Raw genomic sequence first — 24250 nt, 5'->3', positions numbered from 1 at the left:
TGGCTAGAATTATCCAGCTTCTGAATAGTGGTTTATTGCTCCTGTGCTAGTGTGCCATGAATACCTGAATATATTTACTGTCAGCGGAAAAGTCCATTTGGATGACAAAGCTTGGAATATCTTTGCAGTAACCGAATCTGTTCAGGGACGGGCCTTGAGTGAGGTCATAAAAATCCACAGTATTCTCTGCAGATCCCACTGCTAAATACCTGTTGTCAGGACTGATCCTAAGGAGGAAGGAAAGCTGGCAGTTAGCATTGCTCAGGGCACAAATACTTGCTTTTAGAAATGTAAAATACAATGATGATGGCACTGCGGTTTGAGGTCAAGTTGCTTCAGAACTCACTACAAAGCAAGGGGAAGTGAATTGGGCTGAGGTTGTATGCACAATATGGCCACACACTGTATGATCTGCAAGGAAAAACCCAACATATGGGCCACTGGCCAAACTTATCAAGCACATAGCATTCCTGGGGTAATGGGACCCTTCCATAAATGTACCTTAGCACTTAAATCACTAGAACATTCTATACCAAGAAATATGCAGGAACTATCCCAGAATCAGTAAATATGGCTTCCGGTCTTGTAGGTTCTGGGCCTTCCAAGCTGTGTTCTCAGTTACAAACAGCGCCCCCAGTGCCTGAGCAGTTCAGTTACCCAATGGTAAGAATTGCTAGTGTGTGTGAAAGATATACCTGATGTCCTGTATGGCTCCCTTTCGGTCTCGCTTTTTGCCCCATATTTTCAGCGAGTTGACAAGCAGGATGACAAACTCTCCATTTCTCATGCCGATCGTTACCATTTCCCCATTGGGGCTGTAGGCCGCGCAGCACGCAGCAAAGCCCAGACTGACTTTGTTTAGCAACTTCTGTGTGACAAACGCACGCAATACAGTCAGTCACAATAATACCAGTTAGTGGCACTGAAATGACTATTAATGTGAGCAGTTGAACCAAATCATTTGCAATTATTGTACTATGATCCTATTGCAAATCAGAATATTACTGAACAACCTACATTTCTGTGAGCTCCTCCCACCCACACAAGACTGGTGTTAGACGTATTTATCTTTTCTCCACAAATACAAAAGTGGGCAGAAAAAGGATCACTTGTTCTTACAGTACCCAAAATATGGGGTTCAGCGTGACGCAAACTGTCTCTTTAGCACCTAATTATTGTTTCTTTCACCAAACCCACTGTAAATGTGTATCTGTCAGATACTTACTGATTCCCACATAATTTCTAAAGGCCATGTCTTTCCAGTATTACCTGCCCTACTGGCATAGATAACAACACTCAGGGGCAGATTTATTAAAATGTGAGATTAGCTCTAAACTTAAATTTTGATAAATCTGCCCCTTAAGGCCCCCATACACGGGGCGATAGAAGCTGCCGATATCGGTCCCTTGGACCGATTCGGCAGCTAATCGGCCCGTGTATGGGAAGAAACGAGCGGCCTGGCCGATCGGATTATTTTTTTTTAAAGCAACTTCCTACCCGATATCGCCCACCCGTAGGTGGGGATATCGGGTAAAGATCCGCTCGCTTGGCAACATCGCATAGTGTATGGGGACCTTTAGGGTGAAGACACACAGAGCTACTAGTAGCAGCTACTTGTCGTGGCTACTAAAATAGACAATACTGATCATTTACTGATAATTGTCTCTACGTGTGTTTCAGCAGAGGCAATTCTTATTACTGTCTATGGCAAGGTATTTTCTGGTGTTTAGCCATGAAAAAGTAGCTGCTCCATGTGTCTTCACCCTAAGAGTAATGTTTGGTTAACATTTGGGCACATCAGTCCTACAATACAAAATGTATGCTGATAGATACAAAGGGGAGATAATTGTCAAGGTGGTTAAAGGAATGAATGTTACCAGACCCACTCCACAGATCAGTCAGTCAATCTGACCTGCCCTTCCCTGCTGTAATTACCATTCATACACAGCTTGGAATGTACAGCTAATTATTATTTAGCCAATGGCAAATGCAATAATAGTTTAACTCAGATTTGCACAGAATAAACCAGTGACCCCCACCCTTGTATCACTAGTGAAGGCTCTAATGTCTGTGCGCTGTGTTTGGCCCTTCAAGAGGTTTCATGGTCCCTTTCCTTCACGCAGTTTTACTGATTTCTCTGTCATCAATTTATAATAATCTGGTGCCCATCTGTGTGGTACGCTAAGTGCAGCGATCTAACAAGGGCCTGTTCCTATATTCCTCATAAATAAATGTAGAAGGCCACACATCTTCATCCATCTGATGTAACAAACCGTCGGCTGATTTGATCAGTGTGACATGGGCAGTTTAATCTAGGAAGGAGAAAACTACTCACGGAATTTCATCAATAAATCCTGGCACTTACTTTGTCAGCGAGGTCCCATATTCTGGCTGTCCCATCATTACTTGCAGTAAGGCAGATTTCCTTGGATGGGTGTGTGGCTAGCCCCCATATCTCCCCTTCCACATGGCCGTTCATGATGATATTTGATGCAGCATTTTTTTCTCCCACTTCGATAATTTCCCCGTCTTTGGTTCCCACCAGAACTTTGCCCTTCAAACAGACAGTGCACAGTAAGATACATATACATCTATTCATATACTAGCTGCACCTGTTATTAAGCAATCAGCAATCACTGGTTGCTTGTTTAAAAGCAAACATTTGATTGGTTGCTATGGGTTACTAGGTCTGGTGCAAACATTGCAGCTTATGTTACATTGCCCTCAATGACTTTGTACAACTCTTCCAATCCTGTTTCCCAGTATCAACAGATGCACTGAACAACTGACAGGGGATGTCCAACCTGGGTCAGTTCCTACAACATTTTCCTGGTTGGTCTGGCTTGCCAAAGCATCAGAGAGAATCTCTGCCCCCCGAGTAGTAACCCATAGCAACCAATCACTGATTGGTTACTTTGGTTTACTGCCCAGGTGTATTTCTGGATATCTGGAAACCTGTTATCCAGAAAGTTCCAAAATATCGAAAGGCCATCTCCCACAGACTCTGTGTTAATCAAGTAATTTACATTTTTAAAAATGGTTTCCTTTTTCTCTGTAATAATAAAACAGTAACTTGTACTTCATCCTAACTAATATATATGACTAATATATAATTAATCCCTATCGGAGACAAAACAATCTTATTGGGTTTATATAATGTTTCCATGATTTTTTAGTAGACGTAAGGTACAGAGATCCAAATTACGGAAAGACCTCTTATCCAGAACACCCCAGGTCCCAAGCATTCTGTATAACAGGTCCCATACCTGTATTAGCTTCTCTGTTGGGCCCTAGAAAGTTTATTCCAGCACTGATGCAAATTCTCTGCATAAAGAACAATTCTACATCCAACTCTTGGAACTGCAATTGGTTCTTATATCTCTGTACCTTTCCTCTGCACACTGAGCGCACACAGTCCAAGGGTTGCCCTGTTTCCAGCTGAAATGCCCGACAGCGTTTCATCTCCTGGTCCCACAATTTTACAGCACCACCTTCCTTTGTCCTAAAAAAAAGGATTTGTGAAATTCCCAAGGGTTCCAGGCTAAAAACAAATGGCAAAATACCCTGCCCCCCCCGGATAACAACTGTTACAGTTATGCCCAGAGTGCAGTGCATGTAAAATTGACACCACACCCTAATGTGCAACTGGGATCTGTCACATAATATTTTTGTTATTTTAACATGACTGGCTTGTCCAGCAGAGAATCATGTGATACTCACGGCCTCTCTTTTCCCCCAGTTACAATAAGGCCATCTCGGAGTGTGGTGTACATGGTGAAGACAGGGCCGGTGTGAGCTTTGGCCACGAGACGAATGAGAAAGTGATCTTTCCACACATATACATCTCCGTTTATGGCACCGGTGAAGGTCAGGCTATTCTGCAAGACATGGGAAGGGCATTAGTTGTGAAGAACAGAAGTTGTGTAGATGCACATTGTAGAATTATCACATGGACTTTTACTAATGCAGCCCTTGTGTTGTACAAGCTGCCAATACTCATTGCTGCCCCCAAAATAAGTGCTACTTACTGCCCCAAAGGCCACAGAAAGCATAGTTTGCATTTTGGCATTGTCCACGGATCCAACTATTCCTTTCTTATACAGCAAAGCACTTCCAGCCAATGTCCAGAATTTGATGTGTTTAACTCCAACGGAGACAAACTGGGTGTCTGAATCTGGCCGAAACTGTGCCACAAATATCCTCTCTGCATGACCTCCTTTAATGGCGACTTTGGCACCTGTTCCACAAGAACAATGTACAAGTAGATATTTATTATCAGTTTATTTTTTCTGTTTGGTGGGACCACCTCCCAGCTCTACAGTATGTCCTGCTGGTATCAGCCATAGTGGGTACTATAGTTAAATAATAGATGGATGGGTAATCCTAATGCACAATGTGTAACAACCCCAATTCCAAGATGAATACATTTTTGTGCTTCCCCATACAACTGCTGATCTGCAGGGCACTTACAACACTGTAATTGAAGGGAATAAACCCAGGTGGCACCCACCCCCACCGCAGTTTGGAATGTGTCTTTATATGATCTCTGCCTTACCCCCCAGATGTACTGAATGTAAGATGCAACTGAGCTAAGATTTACCTTCTTGCCATCGCCACACTGTTATTGTGTGTTCAGGATCCACTCCCACTGACACCAGGAGCTTCCCAGTAGCACTGAAGTTAATGCAGCCCACTCCTTTGCCATGGAAGCATCTCAGGATGGACAAAGTCTGCTTGCTCATGGCGTCCCAGATATGAATGGAAGGCGTGGCTCCTGCCAAAGATAAAAGATGTAAATTCTGATTAAACGAGGCCAAAACTGATGATGCTACACACCAAACAAACTAAACAGAAGTAACAAGAAGTAACAAGTAGAGGATATGCTAGACGGATCTAACCTCACATACTACAAGCTTGCAAAAACAGAAATCCACTGATGAATGACGTGACAGAGGGGGGGCACAAAACATTGGTAATGGAAGAAGCCATTGTTGGGTACATAACTGGGTAAAGACATGGAGCTATTGTAACTATGTATCTGTGCCCGGAACATGAATGACTGGATCAGGCTCTGTAGTAACACAGAAGGACGTCATGATGAAGCCTTACCTGAGTATTCAGCAATTTCACCTGCATTGTAAGAGCGATGGCACATGAGGGCGCGTCAGGGAAAACAACGGAAATAAGTCATCTTTCCAATGCTGACCTCACAGAAATCAGCATCGGGTGAGACCAACAGAAAATAAAGTAGATGTTTATGGGTATGGTTTCAAAATCAAGCAAATTAAAACTAGAATGGAGCAGGGCGTAGTAATCCTGCCACTGTAACGCGCATAAGGAGTGAGATGCTGCCTTCAGAGCTACAACTCCCGGTATGCTCCACACGGGGCCAGGTTTATCTATAACGTTCTATCTCTCAGCAATATTATTTGCAGAAGTTTATTACTTAGAGGGGGTTGCACATGCAAAGCCATTTTACATTAATTTCTCCTCTTATATACAGTATACATATATATATATATATATAGTGAACTGAGAAATGATGTGAAATAAAATACATTATATTAGATATAACCAAAGTGCTGAAATGTTTCTATAGAACATGAAACATTGCCAGAATATAACTGATGGTTTCTAGGTATATTATAATGAATTCCCTTCTTTAAGGAACTGCAGATCATCTTACCAATTTGACCAGTAGCAATGACATTCTTATATTTTGGATGCTGATTCACAGTCAAGCAGAGGATGTCATCTGTGTGCTCCAAATAGAAACTCTGGCTTCCTAAATGAAATGCAAAAGTACAGGCTGAGCAGCAGAATCATTCATTAACATTCAAACATATATATATATGTGTTTGTTAATTTAAACTGTAGGGGAGATCAGCCAAACCAACGCAACAAATCTGATCTTAATTGTTCCAAATTTATATTTTTCACTGTGCGAAGCCTTTAGGGAGTCATTATCTCCGAGCAGCTCGAGAGAGAAGTCCATTCCCATAGTAGATTATGAGCAATGCTCCTGTTTGTTTAATCAGTAATCAATATTGACTGCACTTTCATGGGTCACTGATCTCAGTTAGATAGATTCAGAACACGTATTTGTGAATTGCTCTAATTCAATCAAATTCCTTATCGCAGGTTATTATTGACAAGATAAAATGCTCTTTCTTGAGTTGGACCAATCCAGCCTACCATCCATCACTCTGCACAGAGAAATGCTCAAGTCACTACATGAAACTCCATAATAAGTTTTTTTTATCTAAATGACTGATTACTTATTACTGCTGATTCTTACACACCCCTCTAACTGGGCAGTGGCAAATCCTAACCACCCCCAATGATCGGAAACAGGAAGCCTGTTACTTTCTTTCCTGAACTGATGGAAATTTTCCTTTAGGACCTATAATCCTCACTTCACTGACTGGCAGTATGGACTTAATCGGCCAAACTGCCCAAACAAATCTGAGCATGTATGGGCAGCTTAAGGTTCTGCTTTGCAATCTGTTCATGTAGCTCTCAGGCAAACTGACCAATTATGTAGTCATTCAGTAGGAAGAAAGAAGGGATTTATCTGTGGTACTTGAAAATATGTTTTTATAACCCATTTAGTAGAGGAGTGTGTCTCTATTTGTCATTTATAGTTTGGGTTTATATCCTATGCTTGAAAATGGACTGACAGTCCCAGTGTACAAAAGTTTGAAATCGTCCACAAATGTGTTTTTTTTACAATGACATGCCTTCCCTTATAGGCAGTGCGTGATGATTAAAGCAAATGCCATCATGCAGCCTAATGTCTTTGATGGACTGGCCAGCAGAATCACAAAACCTCAACCCAATTGGGAAGAGCTTTACTAAAACTGACAGCTACATAACCCCAGAGATGCATCTGCTGGAACAGGCAAGCCGTTGTTACTAAGTTATACTTTATATATGCAAACCAGCACCGACCATTCAGCAAAAGCTAAACAGCAGTGGCAAAGAGATATACCGGGTCTTGTTGATGATAAATGGAAACACATACTTAAACAAGTTCCTGAATTAACAGATAGATTTATACAAATAAATACAGCCATGTTGTCCCCTATAGACTGGCAAAATTGCAGCCCAGTGCATCAAATCTATGTCTAAATGTGCAGCTTAGGTGGGGATTCCAGGACCTTCTCAAATATGCTGAGGAGGTAGTAGCCCTCTTCAATATTTGCTTGCCCAGCCTTGGCCTACTGGGAATTGCAGCAGACCTTAGCTTAAACATAGTTATGCTATCTGCAGCTGTTTTACAACACCAAGAAAGCAATATTATGGCACTGTAAAGCAACAGCTATTCCCCACTAGGAAACAAATCAACCACTCAAAACTAACATTTCTGGCTGAGTGACAACTTTTGAGCGGTAGTAGTAAAAACTAAAACTAAGTAGTACTAAAGTAGTAAAAACTAAGCTGAGACTGAGCAATGACCTGAAAAAACACATTTAAATAGACATTAGAAGGCAGAAAGACAAAATCGCTACCTGTAGAAAGATTCTGTACAATGCTGGCAGCCGCCGTATGAAAAACGATATCAGCACCATCGTTGAGGTAATGGAGGTTGTCACGACAATCAAATCCCCTGTACCCAAACACATGGTCCAAAGAGAGCTCCTGTATTAACGGCAAGAACCATGTAAGTGCACCAAAACTCTATGATAATCAAGCTAGCACTAGTAGTAATACAGTAATAAACTGCTGAAATCCAGCTTTTGCCTTAACAATAATGGCTTTCTACAGCTTGTGGGCCCAATACATTGAGGGTATGAGAGACTTCAGTGATGAACTGAATGAAGCTTAGACTCTGAGGTCCTTGTATCATCAGATACCTGTGCCTCACCTCAATCACTTTCTTTTTCTTATTGATGTTGTTCTTCTGCAGTTTCTCCGGCTGAGGGATAGCTCTGCTGACTGATGGTCTAAAATACAAAAGCAACAGTGATTTAGTAGATATATTATTGGAAATAATTGTAAAGAACTGCGGGGGCCCATCATAACAACTTGAATGCAGATGTTACATAGTACTTTAGTTCTCTGGGAATGCCAGACCCATAGAAAGCCAGATGTGGCGTTGACTTGCTGAGTAACCCTAATATCCCAACAAAGCACAGATGCAAATCTTAAAATAAAATACGTGTATTAATATATATATTGGACATATTTAACTTGCATTATAATGTAATGTTTAGCATAAATCAATTTCTAGAAAATAAGAGTTTAGCCAATCAGCCATGTGAGCTGTATGTTTGGGCTTTAGTCAAGAGCAAGGCTAATTACTGTTATTGCTGTCCTTATACTTTGTCATTAAAATGGTTCTGTTACTACATACTTCCCATCACTGCTATAAGACATCCCCAAAAGAGCAGCAACTGAAAAGTAACAGGAATTATGTTTCAGGGTGTAAGTGCATAATGGTGGAAGAATGGCTGCATAGACCTTTTACTACTGTAAAGCAAACTGTGTATCAGGGATCTTCAATCTGTTGCTTTTCAGTTCCTGAATCACTGACATCAGTAGTAGGAAAGCTTTTGGAAGAAGTAATAAGGGATAAGATACTTGACTACATTGCAAATCACAGTACAGGTATAGGACCCATTATCCAGAGTGCTCGGGACCAAGGGTATTCCAGGGGGTCTTTCCGTAATTTGGATCTCAATACCTTAAGTCTACTAAAAAATCAATAAAACATTAATTAAACCCAATAGGATTGTTTTGCTTCCAATAAGGATTAATTATATCTTAGTTGGAATCAATTACAATGTTCTGTTTTCTTTCTACATAGAAAAAGGAAATCAGTTTTTCAAATTCTGAATTATTTGATTAAAATGAAGTCTATGGGAGACGGGCATTCCGTAATTCGGAGCTTTCTGGATAACAGGTTTCCGGATAAGGGGTCCGATACCTGTACTATGAGTTTGTTCCAGAATGGATTAATGTGTAACAGATCTTGCCAAGCTAATTTAATTGCATTTTATGAGGAGGTGAGCAGGAACCTCGACTCTGGGATGGCCTCAACTTGAGTATGCAGTGCAGTTTTGGGCTCCAGTCCTTAAGGATATTAATGAGCTGGAGAGAGTGCAGAGACTGCAACTAAACTGGTAAAGGGGATGGAAGGGTTCATTTGGAGGGTTTGAACTATGGACTTTGATCTTTTTTCAACCCAACTTAATGATGTAACTATGTAAAAAGTAATGACAGGATGTGGTGTGAGCAAAATGGGTTCTTACTTTTGTTCAATGGGAGCAGAAGTACCTGTATAAAGAAGGCACTTATAGTTATTTATACTTCTTAGTCACTGTGATTGATTCCAATTAAAAAATGGTGTTTTAGGGTATATTTCCTTATTATTAATTTATTTATTTATTTTAAATCTCTTTAAATATTCTCAAATCAGGTAAGCAATTCATCTCCCATTTATTTGCTCTTTGTTGGTAGGCACAGCATGAATTACACTGTAGTCAGCAACCAAACCCAGCATTGATATAATAGATATATGTTTTACTTGGTTTGTGTTCTATGTATAACAAAATGAAAATGTCAGATATAATTGCCTATTAGGAAGAACACTGCTGGGATAATTTAGCACAGGGATGAGGAAACAGAGAATTCAGCAGTAAATATTATTTCACTGTAGAGTGTTAATAATTGTTTACACTCAACGCCACAAAGCTTTGAATTGCTTGAAAATGTATAATTATTTCAAACAATTCCTCTCTGATGTATTTGTGTATGTGGGTGTATCTTTTCTTACACACTATATTAGCCATATCTTGGTATATTAGAACTTTCCAGGATCATTTAATAAAGAGTTTCCAGCATTTAACTCAATGCTATGAAAAATCCTCTACAGTGTAATAATTATTCAGTGTAAGCAGGTAAGGTAATCGCTGAAATAGCCTTAACCATGGCTGTTTGGCTCTCCTTTGAATCTTTATGATGGATTTGGTATAGGCAACGGTATTGATGGATCCTGCTCGCTGTGTGAAGTCTCTGCACCTTCCCTCAGTGGTTCCCAAATTGTGGGGCTGGGGCTTGCAGCGGTGGCAGTGGGCACTGAGCCGGAAGGCCAGTTGGGGAAAGAGTTGGGTGAATGCCCATTAGCAGAAGTCTCAGTAATTCCGCACCAAGACTGACCTCTCTTTTCAGGTGAGCTTACATATTTTGGCCAAAGTGTGGTACTAACACCTCATTTTTTGTAAAAATTATTTTTAAAGGCAAACTAAGCACTGGTAATCTTTCTTTCTCTCTTTTCAGATGGAAAATGTGTGCAGTATTAATTTCCATTTGATTTGTTACTAAAGAGCAGCAACCGCAAATATAGCAAAATATTTCAACAAAGAAAACATTTAATTCTACAAAAGGTAATATATATATATACATTGATAACATATCAACAACACACATATGAACACCTAGATTACTAAAGCTGTAATAAGCCGTCTCAGTAAAGTAGTGTTCTTACATTGTGATGCTAGCAATAATAGTTTTTAATCAACAAGACTTTTTTAAAAGGGACACTATCACTTTGTTGCACAGAATACCTTTCTCTACTATTCCGTATTATTATTATTTATATAATTTAACCCTGCCCATAACGTAAAAAATATATTTTAAGTATTTAATAGATTCTACATTATACCACTAGGTGGAGCATGGAGTTAAAACTCTGTTTAAACTCTCGGGGCATTGCTGCAAAGGTTGGAGACATCAATGGAACCAGTCTTCTCGGCATTGTTATTCCTATACCTATATACTTTTTTTTTCAATTTAAGAATGACACTTATAGTACCTAAATAAAACCATGATAATGTCCCTTTAAAAGATACATTTCTAATTGATTTCACTTTATCACAGCTTTGTTAAATCCAGGGGAGGTTTACTAGTTTATTAATTATTATACAGATAGATTCACTGTAGTTCATTATTCCAGGTATCAGATAATGAACTGATAAACACCACAAATGGACAAGAGTAAAAAGATTTATAGAAGAAGTTGTAATAGGCTGACTGATGGGTGCACGTTGGTATGAGATGTGAGAAATCCATATATAACAATTGTGTTATAATGGCTACAATATTTCCAGTTACCTTGATCCCCTTGCAAGCAGCAGATAAAGCCAAGGGAGAAAACTTAGTAATCTTTGCTTGAGTCAATCTAACCATGCGTTTCATGCACAAGCAGGGGTGCAGCGGTCTTTAATTTGCTGAGCCAATCAAATGCATGCCAGCAATCAGAATTACAAGAGTGCATTGTCCTGTGGGATAAGAAAACTCACTGCTTGAAATTAATACTGATGATTTTAAATTCTGGAATAAAATACCAGCAGTTATGGTTTATGTAAGGTAACTAAGTTCTTGTGCTCACAGTGGCACTTTGATTTGATTCTCAACAATTCAATATTCTTTGCCTTATTTCTCTTGCTCTTTTTAAATGACGCATTGAAGGCATGGTTAAACATTGCCTTCTCTAGGAGTGTAAAGGCCTATGGCCAGTTTCTTGCCCCTCTGTCGGAATGTGTTTTTAAAACCCTCTTCAACTTTTTACCATTATTTATTCCATATACAATTCCCTGGGTATGGCGTCAGAACAGTGTAAATTCTAGGCAAAGGTAAAATCTGGGGGTAAAAAACAGCCTAGCCTGTATGTGACTGCAAAAAAACTGTCATTTCTGTGAAAACATTAAATCCAGGTAAGTAAAATCAGTGTTCTACTGTAGTATATATATTCAGAGATCTAAATGAATGCTGCCCAACTATTTTCTATAAGTCAAAGAGTGAAAGGAACACAATTTTTATTGGCACACCTGTAAATCTTAAAATATAACCTTTATTTTTATTAACAAAATAAAATATATCGTAAAATTGGTAAAGCGAAAAGAAAAAGGGAAGAAAAATTAAAATATAAAATAACACACCCTAGATCTATCTATTGTACTAGGCTTTAATGCCTGTCAAAAAATTGGCAACTATTTTGCCACTTTATTCATGTTGCTGTCAAATGTTTCGATAATGATTACAAGCAACTCATGTAGCGATTGTTAGAAGTCTTTTACTGTTTCCAGAGATCACCATTCATGTCTTAGGGGATATTTCTTTGCATTAAGGACAGTGGTTTTAAGGTAAGTATCGTTAACGGCCAACAATAATAAAACTAAACCTTAAGTGGATATATGGATCGAAAAGTGTGTCATTCTCAGCTGTTTCGACTTTACTTATGGTTGTTGCTATTTAGTCGATTTCCTTATTAACACTTAGTATAGTTCCACCCCTTGATCAATCCAATTATTGGTATAAGTTACACTTCAATTTCCCACCCTTACAAATAGGTAAGTTTGCATCTAACAATACCTTGACGGTGTAACCCGTCTTGGTGGTTGATTATAGTTATTATTGCGTGTCAGTATGAACTTATATGTTTTCTAAGATGCTCTCTAGTGGCGACTTAAGGTAAGTATTTAGCACCACATCCGTACATCAATGAAACTCTTAATATGTCACTTGCAGAGTTTAACTACTACAAAGATTTCTAGATTTTCAACTAGATGGAAAAATACACTTCACGAGATATATTTCCTTTCTAGGATTAATTATAGGTTCCCCCGCGCTTCAATTAGCTTTATTGCTCGCACCAATTATTATACTGACCCGATTATCCGGTGGGTCTCAATTAGAGCCCTCAAACAAATTGCCTTTGGGTCGTTAATGGTCCAAACCGACTATATCTAGAACTTGTAGCATTATATAGACGTTTCCTTAGTACGCGGTATCCTCCCTCCATTTAATAGATACAACAACAATACTTATAAGGTTGGTTAACGAGGTAGATCAATTCTCCCTGTGCTGAGGTAATATTGCGGCTGTAAGCACAGCGATATGGGTATCGTATGTTCCTGTTGAATCTTGTCTGACAGGGTAATACCCTGGAACTGTAACGGGAGACTTACCCGAATAATGTTTAGCGCAGTATTGTTGTTGTATCTATTAAATGGAGGGAGGATACCGCGTACTAAGGAAACGTCTATATAATGCTACAAGTTCTAGATATAGTCGGTTTGGACCATTAACGACCCAAAGGCAATTTGTTTGAGGGCTCTAATTGAGACCCACCGGATAATCGGGTCAGTATAATAATTGGTGCGAGCAATAAAGCTAATTGAAGCGCGGGGGAACCTATAATTAATCCTAGAAAGGAAATATATCTCGTGAAGTGTATTTTTCCATCTAGTTGAAAATCTAGAAATCTTTGTAGTAGTTAAACTCTGCAAGTGACATATTAAGAGTTTCATTGATGTACGGATGTGGTGCTAAATACTTACCTTAAGTCGCCACTAGAGAGCATCCTAGAAAACATATAAGTTCATACTGACACGCAATAATAACTATAATCAACCACCAAGACGGGTTACACCGTCAAGGTATTGTTAGATGCAAACTTACCTATTTGTAAGGGTGGGAAATTGAAGTGTAACTTATACCAATAATTGGATTGATCAAGGGGTGGAACTATACTAAGTGTTAATAAGGAAATCGACTAAATAGCAACAACCATAAGTAAAGTCGAAACAGCTGAGAATGACACACTTTTCGATCCATATATCCACTTAAGGTTTAGTTTTATTATTGTTGGCCGTTAACGATACTTACCTTAAAACCACTGTCCTTAATGCAAAGAAATATCCCCTAAGACATGAATGGTGATCTCTGGAAACAGTAAAAGACTTCTAACAATCGCTACATGAGTTGCTTGTAATCATTATCGAAACATTTGACAGCAACATGAATAAAGTGGCAAAATAGTTGCCAATTTTTTGACAGGCATTAAAGCCTAGTACAATAGATAGATCTAGGGTGTGTTATTTTATATTTTAATTTTTCTTCCCTTTTTCTTTTCGCTTTACCAATTTTACGATATATTTTATTTTGTTAATAAAAATAAAGGTTATATTTTAAGATTTACAGGTGTGCCAATAAAAATTGTGTTCCTTTCACTCTTTGACTTATATTCAATACATTACTCTTTGCGCACCCTGTAATAATATAAATCGCTGTAGTGCGAGGTTCTTCTACTAATAGATATGCCCAACTATTTTCATGAAATTGGTTACCTTCTACTGTACTACCTATTGTAACTGATCATTTTCTATATATCTCTGTTATTGTTAAACAAGCCATGTTGGCAGTAAATCTATCCAAAATCTAGCTGCCTGCAGAAGCTAATTATGAACGAATGTCACAAGAGAATCTAGGGCACCAACAGGGAGGGCAGGGTAGAAGTTCCCCCTGCTCGTCCAGCCAGGCAACCATTGCAGCAACAGAAAAGCCTACTGGGCGAATTTAGAGGTGTTATCAAGGCAAGACAGTCAAGCAAGTAAAGGTTTTATTTTTGAGTCTAAGGGGGAAGATTTATTGCCGTTCGAGTTTGATTTTTATTCGCAATTCAAGTTTTTTTGCACACAAAAAAATTGAATTTGAATTATATTTCGAAAACTTGAATGTCTGGTATTTATTACTTGCAATGGGAGTTGTTCTAGGCAAAGTCAATCCATATTTTTGAACTCAAGTTTTTGAGTTTGTAAACTCACTGTTTTATCAGAGAAAGACCATTCTACCAATCAAGACTTCCCCTGGAATAAATACAATAATATAGCTGGTACAGAAGCTCCAGGCTCTCATACTGTTTTCCCATATGACAATGCCCTAGTCGTCTCATGATAAATCCCATGTTGCAGCAATCCTGGGCAATACAGGCCATCAGAAGACTCTGTGTGCACCATAGCATGCAATGGATCTCATATAAACTATTGCTTTTGAAGCTGGCCAAACGCTATCGCAAGAGGCATTAATACAAAAGGTTAAGAGTAGCACTATATGTGAATATATATTACAACAAATCCAGCATTAAACTCACTAGGGGAAGGGGGAGGTTAAAGTTCTAGTAACAGTGGCTTTTGTTCTGTGATCTTTGCAGCCAAAGGTAGTCATATACCAATACTCATGTAATGCCATGATGTGAATTATATAAGAAGTATAAAAGTATAAGTTAATCACTATATTATTGTAAGTGGTGGCTGAGCATAGGGCAAAACAGGCTTGCTGGGACCCAACTGTTCATATAAGGTGATTCTTCAGATCAGTGGATGAAGGAAGTTAAAGTAAGTGGTCATAGGTTGGGCAGAACCAGGGATACAGCTACAGGATGGCTACCACAATCAGGCCTTGGGAAATAAAGGGGCACCATGAAGAAGGAATAAAGGAGTATGGTAGTTTCTCCAGGATATGGATGTATAGGTGGGTGGAACTTAAAAACTGGCGGTTAATAGAGACATAGGTATTTGGGGGTCATAAGGAATGGGAATTGTGTTATTTTTTTCATACTATACCTGCAGTCCCTTAGCCCCTTCCAACAGGCTGTTCAACTCCTTTCCTAAAGGAATGCCTGTAACTTTGGCTTGCACTTTTGCTAATTAATGTATTTTACTTTTCTGCCTATAACTTCTAATACATCAGATTTCATTATATGTGTGAAATCCTGGGCAGTGGCCATTAGACAGTGGTTGTGACTTGAAATGCTTGTCACAGATCAGCACTGTGTACTTTTAAAAATGCGGCTTTTGTTGTGCGAGTCAACACATGTATATACAGGGTGATACCTGTATTTCAATTGTATAGCGTTGTTGAAGGAAATGCACTCTATCACAGAAACCATTCTCTGTGTTAATACTTACTTGACAATTCCCTGCCTCCAAAGGAAAGCAAATTAAAACACAACACAGATATCATTTCTTATCATTGCACACAGTTGAGTACACAAAGAGGCAGAATTATCCATTCATACATGAGCAGGCCAAGCAGGAGATGACACCTCAGTGTAGAAAAGTGTATTAATAACCATAAACAGGTAAATAAACTATTAAAAACCTTCTCCCATGCACTCTCCATATAACATTCCCATTGAATACACTGAGTATCTTCTCCTGACAGTATTTGCTTTTATGCATTCATCATGTTTTATATGGCGGAACATACTGAGGAATGTATTAAATGGCAGTCACACAACAAAATGGAAAAGGGCCGGAGCCTATTTGCTCTTTGAGAAAAACTATGGGACGGAATGAAGGCAAAAAGATCTTAATCACTAATTAAAGTTTGTTTCAATTTTTCTGTATTTTGCCTCGTTTGCCTCTATTGTGTTAAAGTCATTTACTACATTGTTCAGTTTCCTTCTTTTGTGCCAAACCGTTATGAATTCTGTAAGCATTTAGCAATTTAAACCCTATCAAATTCCTTGTAATAAATCCCATGCTTAGAAGAGCAGTCTTTCAAGCTGGCCTCCATTTTGTCTTTCCGTACATGCATGTAACTTAGGAAGATGTGAAGGGTAGCCTGAAGACTAGTACATTGTGCCTATTAAACTCCTGGCCATGTTAAATGCCAGTCTGGTCAGGCATCTTGTATAGATTTAGCTTGAGGTGTTGCAAACTACCAGACATTACTCCATTTTCCCTAGAGAAAGGTATCACTAAGAATGAAACTGCTGAGCACCATATTTGTTACTTCCATTTTCTTTTGCAGCTGTGTCATGAGAATTAAAGGGTCATTCAAGTTTGTAGCTCAGCAAGAAATTTGTTCCAATTTCTGCATTGTCTGTTTTATTTAAAACACTGCCACTTTAAGCTGACCACACCCCTTCTTGTTAAAGGATTATTTGGAGAATCTCACAAGTAGATAACATAGAACATAATGCTGTATTTTAAAAAAAAAAAATCCTTTATACAACTCAAATCTGAAAGTAAAAACAGAAAGTTCAGTGACCTTCTAAATGTGGCCATACACACTAAGATCCACTTGATTGGCGATGTCGCCAAGCAAACGGATCTTCTCCAGATACCCCACCTATGGGTGGGCGAAATCAGGCTAATTCGGTCGTTTGGCCCTGCAGCCAAACAATCGAATTAGAACGATGGGTATAGGCGTCCGTCGGTTCGGGGACCGCATCAACAAACCAATCCGGTCCCCGATCCGACTAAATTTTTAAACCTGCCCGAACGAGATCTGGCCGATTTCAGGCCAGATATCGGTCGGGCAGGCCCGTCGTTAGTGCCCATACATGGCCAATAAGCTGCTGAATCAATCTAAGGGACCGATATCGGCAGCTAGAATCGGCCTGTGTATGGCAGCCTTAAGAGTCGTTCAGCAGATGCTGCAACCATTGTAGTACAGTTATTTATAGCACCCCATTTTCAATCTACATCTCAATAAACACCATTACAGTACTTCCATTTACCTATTTTTTTCCATCATCGTCTGAAAAGGGTCTTGGTCAATAGGCAAAACAACTTTTCAGTGCAGTTAACTGATATACATACATATGTAAAGGCAGATTCAATCTGTAATTACCCATTTCTCCCACAGGAGTAAATTTAAGGTTTAAATGCTTGTGTTTTGTTTGCTAGAATCATAGCTCAACCTCTGTAAAATCAATATACGGATATAGGATCCATTATATGGAAACCCGTTATCCAGTTACTTCAGAATTACGGATTGACCATCTCCCCTGCTGCTCATTTCAGCCAGCTGGATACAGTTGGTAGAATATCAAGTCAGTGGAAGAAGCAAAGACTTGTGATGTTGCTCTAAAAACAAACTGCATGTAGGCAGAGAAGAGTCATTTGACTTTTGTTTGGTCAGTTCTAAGCAGAGCAACGTTACAAAACTTTCCTTTTTTCAACAACTTAATTTAATGCTAGCTGGGGCCAGTCCACTGAAATGAACAACAGGTGGGGCCGTTATTCAATAATTTTTTTTAAGAGTTTACAAGTGCATTCCTAGTTCTGAAGGTAACAATATGCCTTAAAGCTGTCCAACTGGAGGCTTGTGGGCCAGATGTGGCCCAGTCTGCTTCAAGGCTCCATAGACTACACTGTAAGACAAACATAATTTTAATTTAAGTCGGACCTCGATGCTGCACCTTCTGCCACTCCCTACTTCTTGTCCCTGACCGACGCACAAAGTAGGGGGCCGGAGGGGGGGATTCTGGTTTGTCTCCCTTAACCCCTCAGTAATATGGCGCTGACTAACACAGTCAGCTATGTATGACTTAGGAGAGCCGCAGGTCTCTGCCCCCTGAAACGAAGTGCAGAGGTTTGTGGCAAGTTACACAATGGATGATGGAGCCAGCAAAGTGCTTTTTTGAGCCCTCTAGGCTTTGTTGGAAAGAGTTATATGATAAGAGTACCGCTGGTGGAACCCACGAGTGGTAGATTCCAGGCGGAGACTCCCTTTGCACAATGGGCAGCACTATATACTATATACTGCCTCATGTCTTGTATTAGCATCCCAACAGCACAGATAGAGATGAAGATGCAGAGCCATAATTCCATCTGGCAAGCTAATAGTTTTGTCTCATAGAAAGTACAGCATGAGGTTCCTCTAAAAGCAAAGTCATATAGATTATGGAGGGTTAAAAGCAAAAACTTCTCTCCTTTGTAAATTGTACAGCATAAACAAAATAAAAAAAAAAAATTTCCCCAGAGCAAACAACTAAGCCCAAAATGCATCAAAAATACATTACACAGCAAACACTTCCACTACAGCCTACAGCCATCCCAGTTCAACACCCCAGTACCCTAACAACAAATACAACAGCATCCAAGTACATTGGCAATTCCCAGTTAATACCTCTGCAGAGGATTGCCTAGGTCTCCAGTGTTACTGCAATATACTGGTCCATCCTGTTCCCCAGCAGTACTTTCCAGCTTTAAAAAATAGGGTCACTGACCCCAGCCGGCAAAAATTAGGCTACAGTATTATTGTAATCGTTACTTTTTACTCCTTATCTTTCTATCCAGGCCCTCTCTTGTTCATATTCCAGTCCCTCATTCAAACCAATGCCTAGTTACTAAGGTAATTTGAGCCTAGCAACCAGATACATGCTGAATTTTCAAACTGGAGGGCTGATGAACAAAAAGCTACATTTCAAAACAACAAATAATGAAAAAAATGAAGCCCTATTGCAAATTGTTTCAGAATATTACTGTCTACATCATACATTCATTTTAAGGTGGCAGATACACCCACAGGGGTCCAACGGGGACTATGTATGGAAATAATCATGTTTGGAATGAGGAGCTCACACAGGCACTGCTGCCTGTTTCCAATGTTCTTTCAGTATCTAGTTAGACAGCTTATTCCTACATTGGGCTTTGGAGCTCTCCGACATATCTGTACGAGGCAGCAATTTTGGTTCTGCTGGTTACAGCACTTGTGTCTCATCTGCTTTCCGGCATGTCGGCTTTAAGCTTAGAATTCTAGAATGGTTTCAAGTCAATACATCTGCAACCATCATCCGTATTTATGTGCCTGGATCATATCACTGATTGCAGAGAAGGAAGCCGAGTCTTTCTCAAACCACAAATTGCTTTCTATTCCTATTTTGACCTTTTCTAAGATTTAGAGGGTGATTTACTAATATTCAAAACAAAACTAAAGTTCCCAGCAATACAAAACACTTTGCTGACTGTCAGGAAAGAGATAATGATCTAACCGTGCGTTATTTAAGGGGGCATTTACTAAGGCTTGATTTTTTCGGTTTCGGATTTTTTATCGCTGAGAAAAAACAAAGGTGGATTTATCACAATTTATTAATTTTATTAATTTGTTAATTTATTAATGCAAAAATTCTCCAGCTAAATCCTGTTGAGATCATGTAGAAGTCAACGGCAGATGCCCCTTTTACAAGTGAAAGATCTTTCTTTGCTTCGTGGTTTTAAAGGTTTTTCTGGGGTTTTTGACGCTGGCTATGAAAAGTTTTTTTCTGTGACTTTTTTTGTTTGTGCTTTTTTAGTACAGATCTTTTGATAAATGACTGCCATTCAAAATTCATTGGAGATTAGTTTACTCATGGTTTCTAAAAACTAAAACACCACAAAAATCCTAATGTTAGTAAATGCTCCCCTTAATGTACAGCAGCTATGTGTGTCTGTTCTACAGTGTGTGTTTCACTGCTTTGAGCAGCTGAAGACCGTTCTTCTCTATGGGGTGATCAGCAGGGCTGATCTCTAACATCCTGTGAATCTCCCATAGAAATTACAGGCAGGAATTAAAGATCCATTTTTGGGTTTATGTGCCCTTCAATTCAATTCAAGTCAAAAACCTGATAGACTGAGTCTACAGAAATACACATGATTGTTAGAGATATTCAAAATTCAAAAAGGAGAGAAGAAATCACACATAAAAATAAGGCACCTTCCCAAAACCTTTACCACACAATCAAAGTTAAAAGACCAATATAAACTCACCCCCAGGACCCTGCCCTCTAGTAAATAGATAAGGTGCCCTTGTGCTCTGGCATGTGTAGGGTTGCCATCTTTCTGTCGGAACCTAACCAGACATTGATTTAGGCAACGGGGGGCGAAGCTGAGTGGGGTAGGCAAGTTACATCACTGGGAGTGATTAGGGCCCAATCAGGGCATGGGACTATGATGTAATAGGGCGGAACTGTGACATGAATGGCTGGCACGGAGTAATCAAGGGAAACCTTGCAGCACATGCAGCATACATTGATAATTTTTGTTGCTAACCAGAAGTGATGTTATATGCCCTGGGACTATTCCAGACCTTCCACTACTACTTCATTACTTTACTGAGAGCACCAGCGTAAGTGATCATAGAGTGCTTGGGAAGCTGATCTACCCCTTTATAGCCCAGAACAGCTAGTGAATGATCCAGCATGAAGAACCAGCTTTGCAAAAAGGGCTAAGTCTCAAGCAAACATAATGAATGTAGGTACCACTGGATCTATTGACTGGAAAGAGGCTTTTAAAGCTTCTGAAATAAAAATGTTGATTTGTGCCAGTGCAACAGCCGCAATTAATTCAGAAATGAGTGTGCATAGGGGCGGCTAATAAATGATATGCTAGTAATAAGTGAAATTTAGGTTATATAGATGCATATGTATATACAGTATTTTACATGTTGATGTGAAGGCATTATGTATGTACAATCAAGCTATAAATCTGCACTTGCAAAGGCATAGATATAAATATTTTCTAAAGAATGCAGCAATTTGCAACCAGGGTGCAATGTAATTTTCCTATAAAAAAAAGTAAGAATCCTTTATATATCATTGCCATATATGTGGAGAATTTTAAATGGAACTCTTTACGTTGCCCAGCTCCTGTTTATACATACAAGAAAAAATATGACATACTTATTGATATTACACACACACACATATATGTATATAAGTAAAAACTAAATCAACTAAAACGTGACAAGGATACTAGACAGTCAGTGGTCTGTCAGTTTAACACAATTCCAACCACTCAGCACCTTTTTAGCGCCCAAAGGATGCCTCGGGTTATAGTTCAAGTTGTTACTGCCAGACTGCACAAGGACTGAGGGCCATATTTAATGAGTGATTCCTTGTAGCCAGATAGAGTGTGAGGAATCATTTAAACACGGCCTTTTACATTATTAAAAGCTAGAAACATAATTAAAGAAGGGTTAGGTGATTAGATTAAAGGGATGGTGGTTATGCATGTATTGGTGGTGAAATGCAACATTTTGCAGTCATATTGCATTCTAGAATTCAAAGCTTTGCATCTTCTCCGATGCCACGTGCAAGGAAGCACATGATTCACAGAGGTGAATCCATGCAGGATACTTACCTTTTCAGAAATTGCATGACCAGAGAGATTAGAGATGAGCAGGGGTCAAAATACTCGCAAACACCAAAATTACCACCTGATTTTGGCAGGTTACATTGGTATCTGAACCTACAGCCCATAGAAAGGACAGAGAAATAGAGGGGGAGAAGATAGAAAAAGACAAGATATAGAGGGAGACAGAAGAAATGCAAACCTTTTCTTCTGTATAATAACTGTTATATAATTGTCCTAGACATTTATGATATGTTCAAGAACTTGTGGTTCTAGAGCAGTTGTAAATTACAGTTCCTAATATCCTCAGTCATTCATTGGAGGGTAGGAGCTGCCATGTCTTTGGCAAGAGAGCCACCAGTTTGTTGTCCCTGAATTATGGCACTGCAGGATGAAATATTAAAGGGGAGTTAACCTTAAATCACCCTTAGAATGTTGTAGACATAAGTAGTCCTAAGAAACATGGAATTGTTCTTTAAGTCTTTTTCCTTAACTATCTAGGTACTAGGTACTAAGTGAAATTGTGGTGCTGGTCAGGAGTCGTGGCTTAGGGAACTCATCCAGAAGGCCAGATAGGTTGGGATTTGAGGTGAATTGCTTTTGCAATTTACTCCCGGATGTCCAGTATGAATGCTGATTTGGGTGAGATTTAAAGAGAACACATAATTGATTCTCTACAAAATCTTTAAAATATGGCTAAAACAGTTTTCATATATGTTTATCCTCAGTAAAAGCCAACCAGGGTCCATTACTGAATGTCGGACCTCAAAAGGCTTTACTCAAAAATGTCTGAAGACCACTGTAACAGGGATACGTACCCTGGCTCCCGGAGCTGCTCTAAAAAGTAACTTTGGTTTCTTAGTTTGATACACACTGCTGGTCCTCCCCCTAATTCTCCTTCTGTCTGGAATTCAAACCCAAAACTTGTTGCTATGGTCAGTGACCAGAAAGAAATGGAGCTTCTGGTCAAAAAAGCTGTTGTTTGGTCATTGAGTCTCCATTATCTACAAGATCCTAAACAGTTATTTTCAGTAAACATCCCCTTTAAAGAAAAGGAACAGTGAAAATTGAAAGTTTACAATGTATTTTGTGTGATCCGACTCCTGAGTCAGTATTATGTGCATGAAATGCAATATGTTTATTCTGAATGTTAATGAGGAAAACCCGTATAGCATTCAGTTTGGCTGAATTATACCATACAGGGAATAAATATCACAAGGCTGTGGATACATGAATTTATACGGCGGAAAATCTACCAGTACCTCACGGTGATCACATGTAATGGTTTGGAAATAAATATAGATAGAGGAAGTGTGCTTCACTATCTGGAAATAGCTTTCAAGAGAGAAGATTACAGAATAATATAAACAAGTTCATGGACCTCTAAACTGAATAACACTTGTTCTGTTCCAAATACATTGTAAAAAACTTTGACATATTATTGAATAGAACCTCAGATTAATGAGAAGAGATTTTTGATTATGGTAATTTAAACAAAGGCTTTGGATAACGTACTTTAAATCCCCCTAGGAATTAAACGTAGGCATCAAAGCAGCATGTAAATGCTAGAAAAAATCTGATGCCTTGCTAGAATACAGTGGGTCACATGATGTGAAAGTGTAGGAAGACCAAAGCGTGGTTAGATAAAGCTCATAATCTAAAGCATTCAGGTTTGATAGGTTTAATAGCCATACACCCTTGTCATGTCACACAAGCAAGAAAAAGGGGCAGAATACTGTTTGCATAATGTACCTTTCCTCTGCTGATGCTTCTTTAAGCTGCTGATGAGGTTTTGTGCCTTCCATTTCCCGGATGCTCACTGCATATATCTTTGTAGTATAATCAATCGATTTTTCTCTTGCCACATCACTGTCATAACCTGCACAGACATCATGGGCATGTACTGAGCTGTGATTAAATGCTGGATTTCTAATAAATCAATTTACTTCATATTTTACAAAGTAGCTTTTAAAGGGAAGCTCCAAACACAACTTTTTTGAAAAGTAAAAGTAATTTCAAGCAACTTTGCAATATATATCAAATAAAAAATATGCAGCCTTTTCATGATTTTTAATGTTGTAATACGATTGGAACAGTTCCCTAAGCCCCGCCCCCTGTTCCCCTGCTGATCTGGCTGACTACTTTGAGACTCAAATAAAATGTAACAGTAGTTGAGTGTCCTCAGCCTGCCTTCAGCCTGCATCCTCCAAATTCCATAATTCCAGACTATGGTTTTGGTTCCCTGGTTGGGGGTCAAAGTGGCTAGGGGTTGAACAGCCTGAAGGCCAGTTAAGATGAAATTTGACAAGATTAAGTATTTGCCCTCCTAGATCTTTCTAGAGGCCCAGCGTAAAGGTTGATTATGATGAGATTTTGGGTGAGCACTTAGGGTGAAGATACATGGGGCGATTAGTTACCGCAACTTTTAAAGTAAGTAGCAGCGACTAATCGCAGTGACTTTTCATGCTTAGGCTAGAATAGAAGTCGCAGTGACTAATCGCTTGTGAATTTATGCTGCGCAGATTAGTCACTGTGACTTTTTAAAAAGTTGCGGTGACTAATCG

General features: G+C 39.1%; 1 protein-coding gene across 3 annotated transcripts in view; it reads right to left on the bottom strand.

Annotated features, from left to right (window-relative positions):
* eml6 (echinoderm microtubule associated protein like 6) overlaps positions 1 to 24250 on the bottom strand; it is an 84183-nt gene that overhangs the window by 7064 nt on the left and 52869 nt on the right. The window contains exons 28-42 of one of the 3 annotated variants that reach the window (XM_031903078.1): positions 23439 to 23565; positions 21696 to 21803; positions 15753 to 15767; positions 11116 to 11124; positions 7868 to 7946; positions 7512 to 7641; positions 5687 to 5785; positions 5110 to 5130; positions 4601 to 4774; positions 4029 to 4237; positions 3721 to 3878; positions 3388 to 3502; positions 2366 to 2554; positions 696 to 868; positions 65 to 227 (exon numbers count right to left, since the gene is read on the bottom strand). In XM_031903078.1, the coding sequence (XP_031758938.1) occupies positions 65 to 227; positions 696 to 868; positions 2366 to 2554; positions 3388 to 3502; positions 3721 to 3878; positions 4029 to 4237; positions 4601 to 4774; positions 5110 to 5130; positions 5687 to 5785; positions 7512 to 7641; positions 7868 to 7946; positions 11116 to 11124; positions 15753 to 15767; positions 21696 to 21803; positions 23439 to 23565 (1769 nt within the window). The remainder of the gene's footprint in view (positions 1 to 64; positions 228 to 695; positions 869 to 2365; positions 2555 to 3387; positions 3503 to 3720; positions 3879 to 4028; positions 4238 to 4600; positions 4775 to 5109; positions 5131 to 5686; positions 5786 to 7511; positions 7642 to 7867; positions 7947 to 11115; positions 11125 to 15752; positions 15768 to 21695; positions 21804 to 23438; positions 23566 to 24250) is intronic. The other 2 variants (XM_031903079.1, XM_018094140.2) reach the window with 2 other exon arrangements.

The sequence above is a fragment of the Xenopus tropicalis genome, chromosome 5, assembly GCF_000004195.4.
Source record: "Xenopus tropicalis strain Nigerian chromosome 5, UCB_Xtro_10.0, whole genome shotgun sequence".
In the NCBI taxonomy this organism is placed as follows: domain Eukaryota; kingdom Metazoa; phylum Chordata; class Amphibia; order Anura; family Pipidae; genus Xenopus; species Xenopus tropicalis.
This window is presented reverse-complemented; position numbering and strand designations above follow the sequence as displayed.